The following is a 21,774-nucleotide window of genomic DNA, read 5'->3' as shown; positions in this document are numbered from 1 at the left end:
CTCGGGGAGCCACGGCATCTGCAGGTGTCCGTTGCTGGAAGCCCAGCTGCTCTCTGCAGCCTGGCGGGGTCTGGAGCTGGGCCCTCGCCTCCTCCTCTGGTCTTGGTCTCCTCCTTCCCTTCTGTGGCTTTGCCAGCCCTGCCACACAATTTATGTGTTTATGTATTTGTGCAGGCAGCTCGCTGGGGCCTGCTGGCTGGCTCGGCTGAAGTAAAGGGCTGCAGGGTGTGGGGAGGCTGGATCCTGTTTAGAGCTAGGGCTTTTGGAAGACTGTCCAGTCTTCCCAGACTGACTCACCCCAATACACATACAGCCTTTGCAGGGGCTTCTAAAGTCTCATCCTGGGGAAGAAGATTTGAAGAATTCTCTGGCTTCTCCTTTTATCTCAGCCTAGATGCACAGGGGCCGGGGCTGTTCTGGGGAAGGCAGAAGGCTCTCAGGGAAGGGGCTAGGAGGGTTACCACCCCCACGCCCCCACCAGGAGTAAGGCACGGAGTGAGAACATATACTTTAGATTCCAGTGCCAGATTCAAGGAGTCATAGCTTTGAATCCCAGCTCTGTGTCCTCAAGCAAGTGCCTGGCCCTCTCCCAGCCCCAGAGCCTCACCCAGTAAGTGAGTATAACACCTCACCCAATGAGTGGGTATAACAGTCTCTATAGAGCTGCTTCTAATAATAGTAGCACACTCAAGCTCTTAACGAGGGTCAGAACTTAATTTTTAATTTTTAACCCTGACAACAACCCTCCTGTAAACCAGATTTGATCTTTATGCCCATTTACAGATGAGGTTAACTCTTTGTCCAAGTCATGCAGCTGGGACTCGGCAGAGCCTGGGTGTGAATTTAGGTAGCCTAGTCCAGAGGACAGGGCTTGACACCACGCTCCTGGGAAACGAGTGAGTGCGTGTAGAGAGCCTGGCATGGGGTAACTTTGGCTGTGATCTTAATCTCAATTCAGGAGGCTATGCTGCCTGCCTGGGTTTAAATGCCAGCTCCATAGCTTAGCTTCAAGACCTTGGGCAAGATGTTTAAGCTCTCTGTGCCTCAATTTCTTTTTCCGTAAAATATGACTAATACTCATCCCTGCCTAACAGAATTCTAAGGAACAAAGAGAGAGCTTAGGGCAAATGTTTAGTTCAAAGCCTGGCATGTTCTGGATGTTCCATACATGTCTGGCCTTGATGGTGAGAGCAGGGACTGTATCTCGTGACCCCTGGGCCTGCAGTGCAGTGCAAGCATTCGTTGGATACAAGGTGAAGGCTCACCAACAATGTGCTGAGCAACACAGGGCCTTTCCCAGGCCTGTGCAGAGAGGTCTCCTCCTGCTGCCCTGGGCTCATCAGCCTTTTCAGAAAACTCCCCATGGTGCTCAGGAGACCCTGGAATGGCCTGGGCACTTGTTCTTGTGTTTTGGCCCCAAGCCTCTCTACTTGTGGGGCCATTACAACAGCATGACTTCTGGACCACATCTCAGTGCTGTGAGGATCCCCATCCCTTCTGATCTGAGCTTCTCCTGAGTTTCCCTGAAGGAGCTCTTCTGGCCCCCCCAGCCCAGCCCTGCAAATGACCCCACCCCAAAGGCCAAGACTCTGGCCAGATGGGGAAGAGCCCCAACTTTGGAGCCAGACTCTCTGAGTTCAAACTCTTGCTCCATCACTTACTTGCACGGGGATCTCAGACAAGTTGCTGGACTGCTCTAAGCCTCAGTTTGTCCATATGTCAAATGAGGGTCAGACTGGTACCCCTGGTTGTTGTAAGAATCTTTAGAGGAGATACTTGTAAAGAAATTGGCCCCAGGGTCTCATAATGGTAAGTACTGAGCAAACGTTAGGGAAAAAGTTCAGGGCACGTGTGAGATTTGCAGGTTCATTACTGATTGTTTTGGAACCAGCAGGAACTAGAGGCTCGAGCCTACCTATGGCTCATCTCTGGGTGAATTGTCCGATGAGATTCAGTAGTTGGTGGGAGTGGTAGAAAGGAAAGTGGAAGGCGTTAAGGGGAGTTATCACACAACTGCAGTGGAGACCCAGCTAACAGAAAGGGTACAGTCCTAGCAAGAGACATTGCCCAACTCTACCCCCTCCATGTGGGGGTACCTTAGATCTTCCTGTTGAGCAGGTGTGTGCCCCCAAGTCTTTTTGCTCCAAGGATTATATAGGAGATGCTCTTACCCAGGGCCTTCTCTGGAGGCTCAGACGGTAAAGAATATGCCTGCAATGTGGGAGACACAGAAGTTGCAGGTTCGATCCCTGGGTTGGGAAGATCCCTTGGAGAAGGGAATGGCAATCCACTTCAGTATTCTTGCCTGGAGAATTTCTTGGACAGAGGAGCTCGGTGGGTTACAGTCCGTGGGGTCACAGAGTCAGACATGACTGAGTGACTAACACACACACACATACGGATGTACACACATGCATGCACACATACACACACATGCAAAGAATTCTATGAACAGAGGTGCCTGGTGGTTTACAGTTCATGGGGTCACACATGCATGCACACACACAAAGAATTCTATGGACAGAGGAGCCTGGACGGAGGAGCTGCAGTCCTTGGATCACAAAGAGTTGGACATGGCTGAGCCACTAACACTTTCACTTTCACTTCCCCAGGGGGTCGTGAGGCCAGGGCCTGTGTCCTGTCGATGCCAGTAGGGTGCCTGCTTGCTACATGTGTGTTAAAGGACTGAGTGGGTGAATGATTACTCGGGTGACCTGATAGTTTCCTTCTGCCATCCCCAGCTGCCTCTTCTCATCTCCTCAGCTTCACCTTTCCTACTCAACATCTTAATGTTGGGCTACCTTTAACTTTCTCCAGATCTTCCAAATCCTCCTCCCAGAGAGGGGGGACCATGTGAAGCAAATCCAGCATTAATTGCTCCCCCCCCACACTATTGAGTGCCTGTAGGCACTGTGCCAGACAATTAAAACACAACAATAATAAAAGTGGCAGTACTCGCTCTGTGCCAGGGACCACACTAAACCCTTCAGCACCCCCTGCCCTGTGAACGGCCACCACGTTGATCTCTGTGCTGGCTCCTCCCATGTCCCTTGGCTGCTGCTTCTCCTCTGCCCAGCAACTAAACATTGGACTGAGTTCTGGGCTCTCTTCTTTTCTTTTTCACTGCACTGTCCTGGAGTGATCTAATGCATTCCCATGGATGTGAGCATCGTCTCTGGGCTGATGACACCCAGATTTATGTGCATCTTCAGCCAGACTTCTCCTCCGACCTCCAGACTCCTTTCATCCTGCTGCCTCCTTGGCATCTTGATGCTCTTGATGCCTCCAGACACCCCCACCCAGACCTCAGCTTTACCAAAGCGAACTCATGGTTTCCCTCCCTCTGAGCCAATGTCCCTGACCAGGCCTTACCCACCCTGTTAAAAGGCAACCCGTCTATCTGAATGCTCGGGCTGCACTCTTGGGGACCATTTAGCACACTTTCCTCTTACTTAGGTTTTTGTCCAATCTATCACCAAGCCCTGTGTGTGTCACTTCCTAAATCTCTTGGGAATCTGCTTCTCACTCCCCCACCTCCCCCCAGCTCCATGCTTCTCCAGTCTCTGGTCCTGAGCAATAGCACATCCTCCTAGGTAACCGCTGCAGCTGGCTGATTGCTCCCACTGCCCCTCTTACCCTCCGGTTCCATCTCGGAAATTCGATAATCACACGTGCGTGCATGTTAAGTCGCTTTGGTCTTGTCTGACTCTTTGTGACCCCATGGACCCTAGTCCGCCAGGCTCCTGTGTCCATGGGATTCTCCAGGCAAGAATACTGGGATGGGTTGCCATTTCCTTCTCCAGGGGATCTTCCTGACCCAGGGATGGAACCCGCATCTCTTACATCTCCCGCATTGGCAGGCGTGTTCTTTACCACTAGCGCCACCTGGGAAGTCCAGATATTCACACATCCCTAGTCAAACCTTCCTGCAGCAGTGTGTTCAGCCTCGTGTGTCCGCCCCTCGCTCACCGAATCCAGGCTGGGTTCCTGGGATGTGCCGCCTCCAGGCTGTTGCACGAGATTTCTCTCGTCTCCGTAGGGGGCTGCCTCCTCATCCTCCTTCCGGTTTGTTTCCAGCTCCCCCCACCAGTTTGTGGAGAGTTGCCCCCAGCAGCCTTGTTTTTCTGGATCTCAGCCTGTCGACTGTTTCCTCCATCCTTCATACCCCAACTTCTCTTCCTCTGCTTGTTTGTTTACTTGTTTTATGAGTCTTGCCGAGCTGGAGGCCCTGTGAGAAAAAGGACAGTGTCTGTCTTGTTTACCGTCCTAGGCAAAGAGTAAATGTTGGATGCACGACTGTTTTCTAGAGAAAACGAGACTGGCAGAGGTGATGAAATCTGCCTGAGGTCACCCGGTTGGAATTCAAATGCAGGTCTCTTTGACTGTAAGGCTGCTCTCTCCTCCACACTTCTGCCCTGGCCTTGGCTGAGTTATAAGTGGGACTGGTGTACTCCTTCCCTCTTGACCTTTGTGGGTCCTGGGCGTGGAGCTGGTGTGTCTGCAGAAGGGCTTGGATGGCTCCATATCAGTCACAGACTTGTCCTCTGTGTCCTGGAGCAGCTCCCCTGGAAAAAACAGGGTCCCCGGGCATATCCCCGAGGAGGGCAGCTTCAGGATTCCATTAGAGCTGCAGGGGCCCTTTTTAAATCCCTGCCTCCTCTAGACAGAGCCCTCAGGGCTGTGAAGGGGTGGACAGGTGAGCTTCTGCTTTAGGGCAGGAGCTTGCGGCAAACCCGGGCCTCAGCCCTGGGCCCCCGAGTCCTACCCAGTGGTCCCTTCCTCATGCCTGCTGGAGCTGATGGGAATTGAGGCTGCTCTCTGCCCCAGCCCCTGGCCCCTCAACTGGCCCAGCATCTCGGCATTTGTTAATGCAATTAGCAGGGCGGTCCATGCCGAGGGGCTGGGGGCCAAGGTCTGACTCACACCTCCCCTTCCTCCCCTCCGGCCGCCAAACGGTAGAGGCCCCCTCGGCCTGCCAGACGACGACGTCTGCAGGGCGCGCGCAAGGGGCCAAGAACGGCATCTTTCTCTCATTAGAGGCTTTTATGTGAACACAACTGCTATTTTGGAGCCGGGCGCTTGGCTGGCCCCTGAGCCCCAGGGCTGCTTCCAGCCCTCCTGAGCTGCCGCCCCAGCCCAGCTGTGATGGGAACAGCCGAGTCCTTGAGGACCTGACTTCTCCCACAGCCTGGCGGTTCGGGGCCGAGTCGGGGTCTGGGGTGGACACAGCCCCTGGGCAGAGTTTGGGTGTAAAGAGGATGAGTCCCTCGTGGATTCTGAGAGTGTGTGAAGGCCAGTGAGAGATTTCCTGGCCCCAGGGCAGGGGGTGGGCTCTGACATCAGGGTCCCCTTTCTTTGGGAACCAGAGGTCAAGGCTGTGGAGAAACAGCTCAGGGCCATAGTTACACCCCTCCTCCCTGACCCAGTGAAGTGAATTTCAAAGGCAAACTGAGGCTCCAGGTAGGGGTCTAAGGTGGGGTGTGAGGGAAGGACAGTACTGAGCGTGGTGGGAGACTGTCCTGTCTGCAAAGGCCTCTAGGTGTGGAAGAGACAGGGCCCTGTCCTGAGGGAGGGGGCGGTACTCAGTGGGAGGGGGTCCTAGTGTCCCACTGAGGCAGAGTTTAGGAAAGATGGCATTTTAATCTGAGGGGCCGCTGAGGAGCCTCGGGTGTGGGGGTCCTGGGCCCAGCGTCTAATCTGGAAGCTGGGGTTATCTCCCGGACAATTAGCATGCGGGGGCCTGGAGGCCTCGGAGGAGGGTGCGGGCTGAAGCCGCCCACCCTGAAGTCAGCGCCTCACCTGATGGATGATTGATGGAGGGAGAAGGCATCTCTGAGTCCCAGGAGAGAGAGTGGATGACAAGAGGCCTGCGTGGTGAGGGTGGGAGGTGGAGAGGAGACCAGCTGTGTTCAACACCTGAGAAGCAGCCCTCACTCTGCACCACAGCGCGTGTTACATCTCTGTAACCAGGGCCCACGTTGTCATTGCCTTTTCCTGGGAAAAACGTCATGGCAGAGAAATCCAGAAGCCCTCTTGCTTCCATCCCTTGGGGGTGTGGGTTTTTTAAGCTTTATTTCTCTTTTTTTTTTTTTTTTTTAAATGCTATCCAATACAACTTCCTGTGGAAACTTTCTGTGGAAATGCTCTGTATCCTGCCATCTAACATGGTAGCCCTGAGCCTCCTTTAGCTGTTGAGCCCTTGACATGTGTCTAGTGCAACTGAATTTTAAATTTTATTTAATCAATTTCACTGGCAATAGCCCTGTATTGCTCATGGCTACAGGCTTCCCTGGTGGCTCAGAAGGTAAAGAACCTGCCTGCAATGCAGGAGACCCGGGTTCCATCCCTAGATTGGGAAGATCCCCTGGAGGAGGGCATGGCAACCCACTCCAGTATTCCTGCCTGGAGAATCCCCAGGGGGAGAGATACCTGGCGGGCTGCAGTCCATGGGGTCACAAGCGTCGGACACGACTAAGCTCATGGCTACAGCACCAGACAGCGCTGGACGGCACAGCCTCAGAGAGTGCAGAGCACGTCCACGTCCCTGATTTCTGCTGAGGCTCACACAACTCTCTGAGGCAGCAATTGTCAGACCCCTTTGATGGATGAGACACCTGAGGCACAGGTTGAGGCATCTCAGTGAGACAAGAGGTGCCCAAGGTCACACAGGCGGGGTGTGGCTGAGCGAGGGGTCAAACCAAATCTTCCTGACTCAACCCAAGGTCCTTTTGCTACCAAGCCACTGTTCACAGAGGCTGTGAGCGGATGGTAGAAGCTGCCTGCCTGCTGGGAGCTCTTTCCAGACTCTCCCCTCCCGAGGCCTGCCCATTCTGAATTTGGTTTCCTCCCAAATGGAGGGGTTTTGGGTGGAAAATCTGAGCAAACCTCTTCTCGACTGTACTGGATCTGAGTGAAGGTAGAAGGGGGCACAGCCAGGAGTCGGGGGTTGGGGCACGGTGGAGAGAACGGTACTTTCTATTTCTTACTTTCAAAGCAGTTTCAGGAGTTTTCTTTTTATTCCCTCTCTTTTGGCATCCTGCTAACTTCACAGAGCTGAACTCCCAAAGCTGAAACTTTCCACATGTCCAATCCTCAGTGAGAAAGAGAGTGCCAGGAATGTGGACAAGCCAGGGTTCAGGAGCCCAAATTATGAATGGCTAATGGCTGGCATTGGTGAGCGGGCATGGGAATCTGGGAGCAGCATCACTTCCAGGTTCTGAGGATGCTGGTCCCTGACAGGGAGGGGCTGGATATGTCTTTGATGGCTAGACATGAGCATCGGGGCATCATGCTTGATAACCCGTCACCAATAATCAACAAAGACTTGTTAAAGCCATATACCCTCTCTGGGTTGACTTCTCAAGTATAAGGCATGACCTCTGCTCTTGTGGGAAAGTGGGAGGAATGAGGATCCAGGCATGAAACATGAGGACGGCCTAGCCTGCCACGCTGGGAATTTTCTCTCTTAAACTTCCCACAATGCCGCTTGAAACTGCCTCTCTGGGGGTGCCTCGGCATTTCCTTCTCTGCCTTATGCAATCGCCCCTGCCATGGGCGATTCTGCAATGACTGAGCCCTAGATACTTCAGTTTTGAAATCTGTGCTCGTTTGACCTAGGAATGCTTTTCACAGTCTCCTTTAAACAAAAGGCACTTGACCACTATGGCCTGCTCCTTCCCCAAGGGTTCCAAACTTTTGCATTTCACCAGTAAATATCCAAACACATCTTATGTACCAGAGTACAGTAGCCAGCTTTTCATTTTGCTAAGTGAGAATATTAGAAACATCATTTGCCATCACCTTTAAACACTTCAAAGAACATTTTAACACCAGAAAAGGAGGCATAATATAATCTTAAAATAAAAGACACTTAAATTTTTTTTTTTGTATTGGAGTATAGCCTCTTGAGAAACCTGTATGCAGGTCAGGAAGCAACAGTTAGAACTGGACATGGAACAACAGACTAGTTCCAAATAGGAAAAGGAGTACGTCAAGGCTGTATATTGTCACCCTGCTTATTTAACTTATATGCAGAGTACATCATGAGAAACGCTGGTCTGGAAGAAGCACAAGCTGGAATCAAGATTGCCGGGAGAAATATCAATAACCTCAGATATGCTGATGACACCACCCTTGTGGCAGAAAGTGAAGAAGAACTAAAGAGCCTCTTGATGAAAGGGAAAGAGGAGAGTGAAAAAGCTGGCTTAAAGCTTAACATTCAGAAAACTAAGATCATGGCATCTGGTGCCATCACTTCATGGGAAATAGATGGGGAGACAGTGGACACAGTGGCTGACTTTATTTTTTTGGACTCCAAAATCACTGCAGATGGTGACTGCAGCCATGAAATTAAAAGATGCTTACTGCTTGGAAGGAAAGTTATGACCAACCTAGGTAGCATATTAAAAAGCAGAGACATTACTTTGCCAACAAAGGTCCATCTAGTCAAGGCTATGGTTTTTCCAGTGGTCATGTATGGATGTGAGTGTTGGAATGTGAAGAAAGCTGAGCGCTGAAAAATTGATGCTTTTGAACTGTGGTGTTGGAGAAGACTCTTGAGAGTCCCTTGGACTGCAAGGAGATCCAACCTGTCCATCTAAAGGAGATCAGTCCTGGGTGTTCATTGGAAGGACTGATGTTGAAGCTGAAACTCCAGTACTTTGGCCACCTCATGGGAAGAGTTGACTCATTGGAAAAGACCCTGATGCTGGGAGGGATTGGGAGCAGGAGGAGAAGGGGACGACAGAGGATGAGATGGCTGGATGGCATCACCGACTCGATGGACATGAGTTTGAGTAGACTCTGGGAGCTGGTGATGGACAGGTAGGCCTGGCATGCTGCGATTCATGAGGTCACAAAGAGTCGGACACGACTGAGCAACTGAACTGAACTGAACTGAACTGATAGCTACTTTACAGTGTTGTGTTAGCTTCTGCCGTACAGCAAAGTGAATCAGCTGTCCAGACACATCTCTCACCTCTTTTTTGTATTTCTTTACCTTTTAGGTCACCACAGAGCACTGTGCTGTATTGCAGATTCTCACTACTTATTTTATACATAGTATCAGTAGTGTATATACGTCAACTTCAATCTCCAGGTTCATCCCACCGCCCACTTTCCCTCTTGGTATCCGTATGTTTGTCCTCTGCATCTGAAAGAAACTTTTTCAATGGGGAAGAAAATAGTATTATAAGAAACCCAAAAAACTGTTTTGTTTTTCTTGTTTTATGGTAGGCCGGTAAAAACTGACCTAAGATTGTCCCCCTTCATGGACAGACACTTGGAGCCACCATTTGGGGCCAGTTGGGGGTGATCTTGGGGGGAGTGGGGAGGGAGGAGAGAAGGTTATGCTCCAGTCCCATAATGCAGATGCTCAGCTCAGAAGAAAACACTGTAGTGAGGGAATCACTACCTGCTGAGACTTGTGAAGACAACGCAGAGGAGGATGCAAATGAAGTCTGTGAGAGCTGGTTCACAGCCTCTGAAAACCCAGCACTTGTTTCAGGAGGACCTTTCTTATCTGACCTGGCATCTGTGCTGTTTCAGAAGTGACTGGTCCGTAAAGGTTATCTTTCCAAACGGGTTTTTTCTCCTGACACGTCTGGCTTGGAAGCCTTTTAGAACTTTTATCGACCACAATATTACATGCATGCATATATGCCGGTTTTATAGTTTCTCCCAGCCACCCACTTACCGTGAGCTGTTTGTTCATCACACCAACCAAAGTTTGCCCAGCCTGGTCCTCATTGAAGACCTAACTGCCTGGTGGCAACGGGCTTCCGTGGTTGTGAGAACCCACCACGGGACCGAGCTTCCTCCACGCAGGGAGCAGTCTTGCTGTCTTTGTATCCCTGGCACCCGATCTGACCCAGAGAGGGTGCTCACTAAACGTCTGCGGATGTATTGGTGAATGAGGCAGAACCAGGGCAGGCGAATCACAGGGAAGCACAGGCTCATACTGCAGGATGTGGGGTGCTGGATTTTTAGAGAGTGAAAGATCTGATTGTTAAAGTCAAGGACTGGGCCATCCTTGCAGCCCAGGAGGGGAAGGACAGAAGCTAGACTGGTTTCGTAAGGCTCTCTTAAGGGCAAAGACCAGCCACGCGGAGGTGGAATGGAAACGGAGACTGGGGGGGCTGTGTGACCTTTCCCTCCCCCATGCCAGGCTTGGCCAGCAGAGAGGTGTGGGTGGATCTGAGGGGCTAGGAATGATGTAGCAACTGTGGTCCACATGGGAAACCACTCAGGCCCTCCCTTTCTACTCCATCCCCAGGATAAACCAGGGCTGATTCCTGTCCTGCACAATCCTGCTCCTGCAATGTTCGCTGGTCCTGATTTGACCCCAGGCAGCCCGTGTCTCTGGTGGTGGTGGTGACAAGGGCTTGGCAGGTGGTCAGGTGGGGGCTCGCTCCACTTGGGCAGGGGGAGGGGCAGCCAGGTGATAGGCCAAAATTCTGCTGAGGTGGCAGTTTGTATTTGGGGAAGTGCTCAGGGTTATAATTCTCTCGTACAAACTGCTTACCTGGAGGTCTGGGGCCTACCAAGAACGGATGCCCAGGCATTGAGGAAAATGCTCTTGCCTTAAGATCTAGCTCATGGTTGGGGTCCTACAGTGAGACCTATTATTTCCTTACTTGCCCCAGAGTAGGCAGGCTGCCCTTGGTTTACACTATGCCCAATCTATTCACCCATTCTGTCTCTGGTCAGCATCATCACCTCCAGGAAGTCTTCCCTGACTTTCACTTCTTGCCTCAGACTAGGTTAGAGGCTCTGGTCAACACTTATCACATGCCCTCTGTCCTTGCTTCCACGTGAGACAGGACACTCCCTACGAGTGGGAGGTTCTTTACCACTGGCCTCATACCTAATGAGTGCTCAGTGAATGTTCACTGAATAAATGCATGAGCTGGTAAACATCCTCCCTCTATCTCAGATTGACTCTGTGGGCTTTGGAGAGGGATGGGTCTGAAGGTCTGAGGTCTCCGCCACCAGAGCTGACCTGGGATGCACAGCATCCCGGGGCAGGGCTCCCAAGGTTGCATTCAGTGGCTGACTTAAAGCCAACAGATCCCTTTTGTTGTTTCATCATCAGCTCTGGGCCAAGGTTCAGAGGGTGGGTCAGCCCTGGTGGGAGACAGTGGGGGTGGATGGAGCCTGGGCTTTTCAGTCAAACGCACCTGGATTGGATCCTCCATCCACCACGGACTGGCTGGGTGACCTCTGCATGTCTTTTAATCTCTCTGAGCTTCAGAGGCATTATTTGTGAGATGAAAGTCACAATCCCACTTGCTGTATAGGATTGTTTTAGGCTTAAATGAGACAGTGTATGTGAAGTACAGTGCCTGGCATGTTGTAAGCATTGAATAGATTGATAGTAGCTGCCATAATTAAAGAGCTTCCCGGGTGGCTCAGGGGGTAAAGAATCTGCCTGCAATGCAGGAGATGCAGGAGTTTCAGCTTCAATCCCTGGCTTGGGGAGATCCCCTGGAGGAGGGCATGGCAACCCACTCTTGCCTGGAGAATCCCATGGACAGAAGAGCGTGGTGGACTACAGTCCATGGGGTCACAGAGAGTCAGACCTGACTGAAGCGACTGAGCATGCATGCATGCTGTAACAAAAATAATATCGATTGTGTTGTTATGAAGCATATGCTAGGAGTTAAGGAGGCAAAGAGGTGTAAGGGACAGTCACTGCACCTGGGGGTGCTGACTGTATTAGAGAGTTGAGACACATACATAAACAATCTATCACACTGATGGTGGGTGGGGCTTCCCTGATGGTTCAGTGGGTAAAGAATTCGCCTGCAATGCAGGAGACACAGGAGATGTGGGCTCGATCCCTGGGTTGGGAAGATTCCCTGGAGGAGTAAATGACAACCCTGACAGGCTACTGCCCAAAGGGTCGCAAAGAGCTGGACACAGCTGAGCACGGGCCCAGATGGACGGAGTGAGGGTGGCCCGTCGGGCATGAGTGCCGCGCACCGTGGTTCAGAGGACAGAGTAGTACCTGGAGGCAGGTCATCTGGGCTGGGGGCAGGGGGGCCTTGAGGGAACAGCAGGACCTAGTGTAGAGGAACGGGAGAGAGCCCCACGGCGGGGACACAGCACACACAGAAGCCGAGAGAAGAGGAAACCATGCCCGTGGCCAGTCCCCAGCCGGACAGACCACGCACAGGGAGCGCTCAGCGGGTGTAGAACACGGTGTCGGGGGTGCGGCCGGTCATGCAGTCTTTGACGGGTGGTCCAAACACGCCAGGGCGGCCCTCACCCTCTCCCTGTCTCCACAGCCGTGTGCCAGCCGCCCTGCCAGAACCGGGGCTCCTGCAGTCGGCCCCAGCTCTGCGTGTGCCGCTCAGGCTTCCGCGGAGCCCGCTGCGAAGAGGTCATTCCCGAGGAGGAATTCGACCCCCAGAACTCCAGGCCAGCACCCCGACGCTCGGCCGAGGGACCCCCCAACCTGCGCAGGAGCAGTGTGGCCAGAGAAAGCACCACGGCCAGAGCTCGGCCCCCAGCGCCACAGCCGCAGCGGGCCAGGTGAGTCCCCTTCCTCAGTGGGCCCTCTCTTCTTGGGAGGGTTGCGCAGCCTCTCTGGGGCGGGTTCTGCCTTCGGCCTGTTTGGTGAAGACCTTGGTGGAGGAGGCTGGAGAGTCCCTCTGGCCCGCCCCGTCCTCTCCTCCCCTTCCCCAGCCCCGCCAGAGGGGTGGTGAGCAGGGCAGCAGGTTTCGGGGTTGGCACAGGCTCTAGCAGACTGGACTGCACGGTGGAGGTGGGAGGTGAGCGCCTACCCTCTAGGTCCTGGGAGAAAGATGAGGAGGGCATGTACCTGGACTCAGGCTCTGTGCTTTCAAATCCTGGTTGCCGCTTCCTAGGTGGGTGACCTTGGGCAAGTTACTTACCTCTCTGATTCCTCATCAGTAAGGTGGGGACAACGACAATGATGATAACCATGGAATTGTAAGGATTAGGTTCGTTAATAAGAAGAAAGTGTTTAGAAGGGTGCCTGGCACAGAGTAAACTCTGTAAATGTTTCTCCTCCACTTCCTTCTTTCCTACCTGTGGTTTGGGGGATGCGGGAAGGACTCCTCTGCCAGAAAAAAAAACAAAAACCTTCCAGGACTTCCCTGGTGGTCCAGTGGTTAAGACTCTGCTTGACTGCAGGGGGCCACAAGTTCGATCCCTGGTCGGGGAACTAAGATGCCATATGCTATGCCACCAAAAAAAAAAAATAATAAAAAAGAAAAAGTTTTAAAAAAGCCACTTCAGCTCTCTAACCACCAGTGCTAGCAGCCTCTCTCCTTGGAGCAGCCTGCAGGAACATGTAGGGGAAGGCAGAAGGCTAAGAAGTGGGAAGGGGGTGTTCTCGGGCAGAAGTCCCTGGCCTACTTGCCAGCCAACCTGGCCAGACATTTCCTAGCTCAGGACAGGAAGTCTGAACTTTGGTAAACTGGTTCATTTCTGGGGGCTGTGTTTTCTTTTTGTTTTTTCAGGTTAGTTTTTCCATTTGCTTCCTACTTAAGAAGTTCTTTCTGAAATGTTTGAACCTTGTCTTGCTGAATTCAGGGGAAAAAAGAATTTGCCCTCCCGGAGGAGGCTGGCAGAACCAGCGGGAGGAGGCTGACCTCGAGGCCAGGCCCCCAGTGGGAAAGCTCAGGAGAGAAAGGAAAGGAGCTTGAGGTTGTCCAGCCACTCTGAAGGGGGGGAGCAGGGGCAGACCAGGGTCTTGGTAAGGGTGTTTCGCCACCCAAGCCAGCAGGTGGTTTTTGAGGGCAGCCAGGCGCAGAAAAAAGCAGAAGGGTGAACTTGGGTCAAGGCCTAGGGAGCACCAAAGTCAAAACCAGAAGAGCCAAACTCTTTGGACAAGGCCTTGGGATGCCACGGCAGAGAGAGAGGCAGAGCTAAGAGCCAGGTGGACAAGGCAGCGGGCACGGCGAACCACCTGGGATTGGCTGTGACCAGCGGGGCAGGGCCTGAGCCTTGTTCTAATGGGCCCCAGCTCTGGGTCCAAGGTGGGCGGGCCTGGTGCAAAGGCACTTGGAGGAGCCCCAGGGGCGGCAGTTTCAGGGCCGGTCCTGGAAGCAGGGTGGAAGCAGAGTCCTTCTAGCCGGGCTTCCCCCTGCCCCTCTCCCCGAAGCTTTTTTTGGCTTGTGGGATTTGTTCATTTTATAGTGCGTTTATCCCCTTGTGTTGGTGCTCGCTTGGCAGGTCATTCTGTCCCCTTGGACCCTTGAGTCGGAACTGTTTGACATCCCCTGCCCCATCTTCCCAGCCTCTCCAGCTCCTCTTTTTCAGAGCCCAGTCCCACTTCCTCCAGAAAACACCCCCTCCGTCGTGTCCGCCCAGCTCTGACCTCCTGCAACACGTGCTTGGCCCAGGTCCCTGGAGTCTGTGCCCTGTGTCTGCGATCAGTCTGTGCGGCCTGCATCCTGGAAGACAGCACCTGTCTCAGGCCGGATGTCCCCACAACGCCGCCTTGCAGAAATCACTCCATCTGCTTTCTGCCTCTTGGTCCCAACTTAAGAGTGACCTTGCAAAGGGCCCACTTGGCCCTGAGCCCTCACCTTGCCCAGGAACCAAAGGCACCCCTGCCCCCGCTGCCGTGAGGAGGGGCCACGCCCCTGGGTGCCGCGCTTCTTACTTGGCCTCGGGATGGCCTGTTCATTTGCTCCCTGGACCACTGTGCCCTCCTCTTTCCTGGACATGTCCGTGGTGCGTCACATCGCCCCCGGAGCTCTGTAGTCAGCACAAGCTGAATGAGAACATGGATGAGGTGCGATGCTGGGGCGAGGAGGAGGCCGGGAGGGGAGGAGGACGAACTCTGTGAGGCCTTGGTCCCCGGCGAGGGTCCCCCGTGAGCGGGAGGCAGTGGAGGCCGAAGGCCCGGGGTGAGGTCTCCGGCCCCACAGCAGGGCTGTCCTTTCTGAGCTTCACAGGCTCCCTGGCCAGGGGCTACCGTGATGTTTTTAACGAGCTACAGCCTCCAGTCCAGCACGGTCTCTCTCTCTCCCTCTCCCTCTCTCTCTGCCCTGGCGCCTCAGTGCCATGAAATCTGGGAAAGTCCAAGCGGCCCGCTGTCGGCCCAGCTGTGTTTTGCTTTGGGAGGCCAAGTCCCGCTTGCCTGGTGGTGTCAGACATTTCCTGTGAGCCTGGCCAGCTTTCCCAAGCAGCCTCTGGCCTCTCTCCTGATGGCAAATTGGACAGGCCCTTGGTGTCCAGATAAAGGGAGTGACATAAATACGGTGGGCACTCTAGAGGGAGGGGTGCAAAATGAGCAGGGAGGGGAGACACTGCAGGGGCTGGTGACGGCCAGAGGCCACCTTCAGGAGGGTACTAGACAGAGGCCAAGAGGCTTGTGTCTCAGAAGGAAGATGCGAGGGGGACGGTGGTGAGGGGGGACACAGGAGAGCCTCGGGCAGCAGGCAGCATGCCCTGCAAGAGCCAGACGTGGACTGATGTTGTCCAGCTGCAGCCTGGGCTGGCTGCAGAGGCCCGGAGACTCCCTCTGAGACCCAGGTTCAGACTTCTTCCCCAGGCTGGGCAGAGAGCCTGCCCCACCTGGGGAGCAGGAGCCAGGCAGCTGGGAAGGAGCCTCAGGAGACTGGGGGGAGGAGGTGGTTATGACAATCTAGGACAAGCAGGCCTGGAAAACAGTGCTTCACACCCGTGCTTCTCGGCCTGCAGTGGGCACATGACTCATGTTAACTTGTTAACAGTGGAACTTGTTAACATGCAGCCTCTGACTTGGCAGGTCTGGGGTCAGCCTCTCTATTATGATCTCAGGTGATGCTGATGCTGCTGGTCCATGAACCCCCTCCCGCCTTGATGCGTGAGGGTCTAAGACTGTGCTTTGGATTCAGAGACTCCTGGAGTCCAATTCTGGATTTACCAGCTAGCTGTGTGACATCTGCTGCTCTCAGTCACTCCGTCGTGTCCAACTCTTTGCAACCTATGGGCTGTAGCCTGCCAGGCTCCTCTGTCCATGGCATTCTCCAGGCAAGAATACTGGAGTGAGTTGCCATGCCCTTCTCCAGGGGATCTTTCCAACCCAGGAATCGAACCTATATCTCCGGCATCTCCCGCACTGCAGGCAGGAATTTTACCCACTGAGCCACCTGGGAAGCCCTGGTAGCTCAGACGGTAAAGCATCTGCCTGCAGTGCAGGAGACCCGGGTTTGATCCCTGGCTTGGGGAAGATCCTCTAGAGAAGGGCACGGCAACTCACTCCAGTATTCTTGCCTGGAGAATCCCCATGGACAGACCCCCGGGTCACAAGGAGTCGGACACGACTGAGTGACTAACACTTTGTGTGACATCAGACAAATATCCTAACTTCTCTGAGTCAATATCTCCTCCTAATAGGATTGCAGAGGGGAGGAAATGAGACCATGTGAGTAGAACATTTAGTACAGTGCCTAATATGAGCACTAATAAGATATGGGTTAGTGTTCAGTATGTGCTAACCATCAGTGGACAAGTTCTCTTTGCTATGGAGACTTGGGTGGCAAAAAGCAGGCCAACAACTGGAATGCCGTGTGTGTGTGCATGTGTAGACCTGCTCTGGGGAGAAACCAGAGCCCAGGCCCAGCCTCAGGGGTGGTGTGATCCAGCCGTGGCATCAGTCGTGGTTTCTGGCTGGCTTGGCTTCTCCATCAGGACCATTCTCACCAGCCATATGGGGGAAGGGGGAGGGGAGGTGTCACAACATTTCTCAGAATGGGAGGGACCTCCATGGGGGTTGCTTCTTAGTCTGGCCTAAGGACCTACAGGCAGGGCCCTGGGGACATCCTCGGCGGGCTTGGTCAGCACTGGAGCAACAAGGGGCCTGGAGACAGTGAGGAGGACAGGCAGGACAGGGGAGAAATGTCTGGGAAGCTCTGAGCCCCATGGCGATGGCTCTCAGTAGACTGTTCCTTGGGAAGGCAGCCTTCTTTCCATTGTTCCCGTCCATCTCTCCCTCTCCTCCTCTGTCTCCTCCTCTTTGCACACTCCACAAAAATAGATGTTTAAAACAATGCTGCGTGTATGATCCTTCAGTTCTATAGGTCAGCCATGTGACACGGGGCTCACCAGACTAATAGCAAGGGGTCGGCAGGGCTGAGCTCCCAGAGGCTCTGCGGCGGGGGGGCGGGGTGTGGGGGGAATCTGTTTTCTTGCTCATTCAGGTTGTTTGTTGGCACAATTCACTTCCTTGCAGTTGTAGGACTAAGGTCCTCACTTCCTCGCTGGTTGTCACTTGAGGGCCATCACATCTAGAAGCCGCCCACGTTCCTTGGCTTATTGCCACCTTCCTATCTTCAAAGCCAGCAACAGCGGGTGAACGCTTCATGTTTTAACTCTTCCCCTCTGCCTCCCTCTCCAGCTGAATCTCTCACTGACTCCTCTGCCTCCTTCTTCCACTTTTAAGGGCATATATGGTTACATGGGCTCCCTTGGATAAGCCAGGACACCCCCCTATTTTAAGGTCAGCTAATTAGCAACTGTAATTCCACCTGCAAACTTGATTTCCTTTTGCCATTTCATGTAACGTATTCAAAGGCATAACATGAGGGGACAGAGACCATGGGGGCGGGCCACACCCACACGCTGCAGCCCATTCCATCTGGGACCCTCCACCCGCAGTGTCACAGCTGTCCTTATCAAGGGCGGCCCTACGGGAGTGATCTGGCCTCCAAACATCTCCAACATCAGCTCTTACCAGTCCCTTACTCTTCTTCTGCCACACGGGCCAACGGGTTTCCCCTGCAATGTATCAGAGATGCTTCCACCTCAGGGCCTTTGCACTTGCTGTCCCCCCTCCCTGGAACACCGTGTTCCTTTCCTAGGGCTGCCATAAGGACCACAAACAGAATGGCTTAAAACAACAGAAATGTATTCTCTCACAGTTCAGGTGGGAAGAGCCCAAATTAAAGTGTTGGTAGGGTTGTTCCTTCTAGAAACTCTGAGGGCAATCTGTCCCATGCTTTCCCCCAGCATCTGATGGCTCCCCACAATCCTACAAGTCCCTTGACTTGTAGTTGCATCACCCTAGTCTCTGCCTCTCAAAATACATGCTTTTTTTTGTATGTGTGTGTTGGGGGGTGGTATTCTTATAAGGATACCAGTCACTGGATTTAGGGTCTATCCTAAATCCAGTAGAATCTCATCTAACCCTATATAATGACATCTGGAACCACTCCCCCCTCCATAGCCAAATAAAGTTATATTCACAGGTTGGCAGCTAGGACCTCAACGTACCTTTTGTGGGGGCAGAGGAGCACCCAATTCAACCTACATCAAACCGTCTTCCCAGTCACATATGCACAGGGCTCACTTCCTTGCCACTCCAAGTCTTTCCTTCTCAGTGGGACTCTTGGCCATGTTCACCTGATTTTATTTTATTTAAAATTTTTTTATTGGAGTGCAGTTGCTTTACAATGTTGTGTTGGTGTCTACTGCACCTCAGAATGAATCAGCTATTGTCATTCAGTCACCAAGTCATGTCTGACTCTTTGTGACCCCATGGACTGCAACACTCCAGGCTTCCCTGTCCCTCACCATCTCCCAGAGTTTGCCCAAGTTCATGTCCATTAAATCGATGATGCCATCCAACCACTGCATCCTCTGTTGAAAGGTTTTAGGGGTCAGAATCAGCTGTATGTATACATATATCCCCTCTTTTTTGGATTTCCTTCCCATTTAGGTCACCACAGAGCACTGAGTAGAATTCCCTGAGCTATACAGTAGGTTCTCATTAGTTACGGATTTTATACATAGTAGTATATATATGGGGCCTCCCTCGTGGCTCAGCGGTAAAGAATTTGCCTGCAATGCAGGAGACCTGGTTCAATCCCTGAGTCAGAAAGATCCCCTGGAGGAGGGCATGGCAAACCACTCTAGTACCCTTGCCTAGAGAAGCCCATGGAAGAGAAGCCTGGCAGGCTGCAGTCCATGGGGTGGCACAGAGTCGGACACGACTGAGCAACTAAGCCGCAGAAGCAGCAGTGTATATGTGGGCTCCTCTGGTGGCTCGGCGGTAAAGAATCTGCCTGCCGATGCAGGAGACGTGGGTCTGATCCCCGGGTCAGGAAGATCCCCTGGAGAAGGGACTGGCAACCCACTCCAGTATTTGTGCCTGGGAAAGCCGGTCGATAGAGGAGCTGTTGGGCTCCAGTCCGTGGGGGCACAGAAGAGCCGGACATGACTTAGTGATTAAACAACAACAGTGTATACGTGTTGGTCTCAGTCTCCCAGTTCCTCCCAGTCCCCCTGCCCCTCTTGGTGTCCAGTCATTTATTCTCTTTGTCTGTGTCTCTGTTTCTCCTCTGATTTGAAACTGCACACACCCAAACACTCCCTACCCCCTACCCAACTATTCTTTTTCTTACCTCCGTAAAATGTCAGGCCCAGGAGGAGGGGGGTTTTGTCTCTTTTCTCTGCGATGTATCTCCAGCACCTTGAACACGACTGGCTTAGAGCAGAGTGGAGCCAAGAGGGCTGAGGGCAGCTCGACTGTCTCCCCGTTGTTTTCACTTCTCACAAACCCTGTGGTGGGTTCCCAAAGTCCCCATGCTGCTAACAAGGCTCGGGGGTGGGGGTGCCGGGCCTCTCGGGGCTCTTGTCTGTGGGGAGAGGGAGGAAGGGCAGGGGCACTGGGGCAGCTCCTGACTCGGGCCTGGCTGTGCCCCTGGGCATGTGGGCTGTGTGTGCCTGCAGGGTGGGCAGGTGTAGCACTCACCTCCTCGGGAGGACCCCTGGCATCCTTCAGCCCCATGTCTCCCCTCTGGCCCCCCGGGGACTCCCTGATGCGTGACCTGTAACCTGCTTTGGCAGAGAGCGAGCCTGCAGGCTTCCTGCAGGAGGTGCTGCCTCCCCTCGCCCCCCCAGGCCTCCTGCAGGGGTTGCAGGGCCTCTGCCTCAAGGGGTGGTCCCTGCCAGTCTGCACCGTGAGCCACCGCAGTGGGGACCCAGGCATCCTTCCTAACAGAATGACAAGGCGTTTTCCCAGGAGATCAATGACCTGGAATCAAACCAGGTCCCTGGGGACAGGGTAGCAGGTGCAAGGAGGCAACCCCGCTGTATATGTGCTGGGAAAGCGCTGGGCTTTGGGGTCGGGCAGCATTTAAACCCTCGTGTCGCTTCCCCTCACTGCAGCTCAAGTTCTTTGAAATGGGAACAGTGATGCCCATCTCCTGGGGTGGCTGTGAGAATTCCTTGGAATAATGCACAGAGAGTGATTAGTGGGGCGTCCAGAAAAATCTCTTATGGTACTTGCCTGCTTCCCATGTTTATGACAAATCAGTGAGATACCCCATTTGCCAGCAGGAGTTTTATCTCCAACCCACAGTCTGAGCTTACAGAAGAGGAGACTGAGGTAGCACAAAGATTGGCAGCTAGGTATCGCGCCTGTCCTGGGGACCCAGGAGATCCTGCCTGTGGGCCAGGCGGAAGGCTTGCCGGGGTCCTCCGAGCTGCAGCCACCTCCCTCCTACTGCCTTCCATCCCTCTGGGCTCCAGCATCCTGCCACGTACTTCTGCTTGCTCCTGTGGGCAACACGATCCCCTGTTGGTCCTCTCTCCTCTTCATTCCAGTCCCTTGGACCCAAGATTAGTCTCCGATACACCAGGACCTGATGAGAGATGAACCCATGCTAGGAAAACTTGGAAAAGCCCTTCGTCCTCCCCAAGCCTCAGTTTCCATATTTGTAAACGAGAAGCAACAAGTGGATTTTCTCTGAGGTCAAGAGCTAGTAGTGTCAGATTCTGGCCAACAGCTTGGCCATTTTCTATCCCTGATAGTGAAATGTGCTTATTCCCCCACTACCCACTTTCATGGTGGTGACAAGGATACATGATGCTTTTCATCTGCTAAGGGCAGATCTTAGCTCTTCCCTAACAGGAAGCCTCCAGTCCTCCTTGGCAAGGCTGCAGTGGATTTAATCAGCCTGCATCTTTCATCCTGCATCACCTGCTCCCTCGGGGCCATCAAGTGGTTCCTCTCTGCTCTGTTGACTCAGCCCTGCAATCCTGAGTGAGTCAAGTTTTCAGGACCTCCGGGGGTTGAACTCCTTCCTTCCTTTTCTTTTCTTTCTTTTTTTAGTGTTTTTTTTTTTTTTCTGATTTGTTTTTATAACTCTGAGCCCCAAGCTTGCCCCCTAGGGGTTTTCTGGAATTCCCCAACCCTTAGGATCTTGACTTTACTATTTTGAAAAGATTTAGAAGCAGAGTATGCAATTTGACTTCCAAGCTAAGCCTCTAACTAGAGTCAGACCTTGGGCAATCCACTTCACTTCACTGAGCCTCAATGTCTCTATTGGTAAAGTGAAACCTTTCCTTCCAGGAGGTTGTGAAGATTAACTAAAATAATGTGGGTGAAAGATGGATTTGTGAATGTAATGTGCCTTGCAAATGCTGATTACTGCTGTTATTTAGCAGTCCTGGCGGTGGGCTTCGTTATTTACTTATGCTTCCTATACATGCCTGAGTCGCATTCAGAAGCAGGCCTCCCTGACTACCTTCGTAAAGTTTTAACCTTTTAAAATTAGCCTAAGCCACTGGACACAACACTTGGGGATATGCTTCACGTTACCGTCTCTGTCAGCCACCCCACAGTTGTGCAGTATACAAGCTGTGCCACTGTGTATGGTGACCCTGAACCGGGCTCCTTCCCAGGAGGGAGATACCTCCTATTTTCTTACTATTTAATATTGTAAACCCCCAACTTGAGGGTCCCCTCATCTGGTTTACTTTTTAATTTCCACAGTACTTTCCATTTCCCACTTTCTAACAGAACATGTCATT

At 53.0% G+C, this 21,774-nt stretch overlaps 1 protein-coding gene across 3 annotated transcripts in view; it reads left to right on the top strand.

Moving 5' to 3' along the window:
* The window catches only part of LTBP2 (latent transforming growth factor beta binding protein 2), a 106,123-nt gene that overhangs the window by 12,182 nt on the left and 72,167 nt on the right, over window positions 1-21,774 (top strand). For all 3 annotated transcript variants that reach the window (XM_043472546.1, XM_043472547.1, XM_043472545.1), the window contains exon 3: window positions 12,288-12,534. In XM_043472546.1, coding sequence (XP_043328481.1) covers window positions 12,288-12,534 — 247 coding nt within the window. The remainder of the gene's footprint in view (window positions 1-12,287; window positions 12,535-21,774) is intronic.

Source organism: Cervus canadensis, chromosome 6, assembly GCF_019320065.1.
Source record: "Cervus canadensis isolate Bull #8, Minnesota chromosome 6, ASM1932006v1, whole genome shotgun sequence".
NCBI lineage: Eukaryota > Metazoa > Chordata > Mammalia > Artiodactyla > Cervidae > Cervus > Cervus canadensis.
This window is presented reverse-complemented; position numbering and strand designations above follow the sequence as displayed.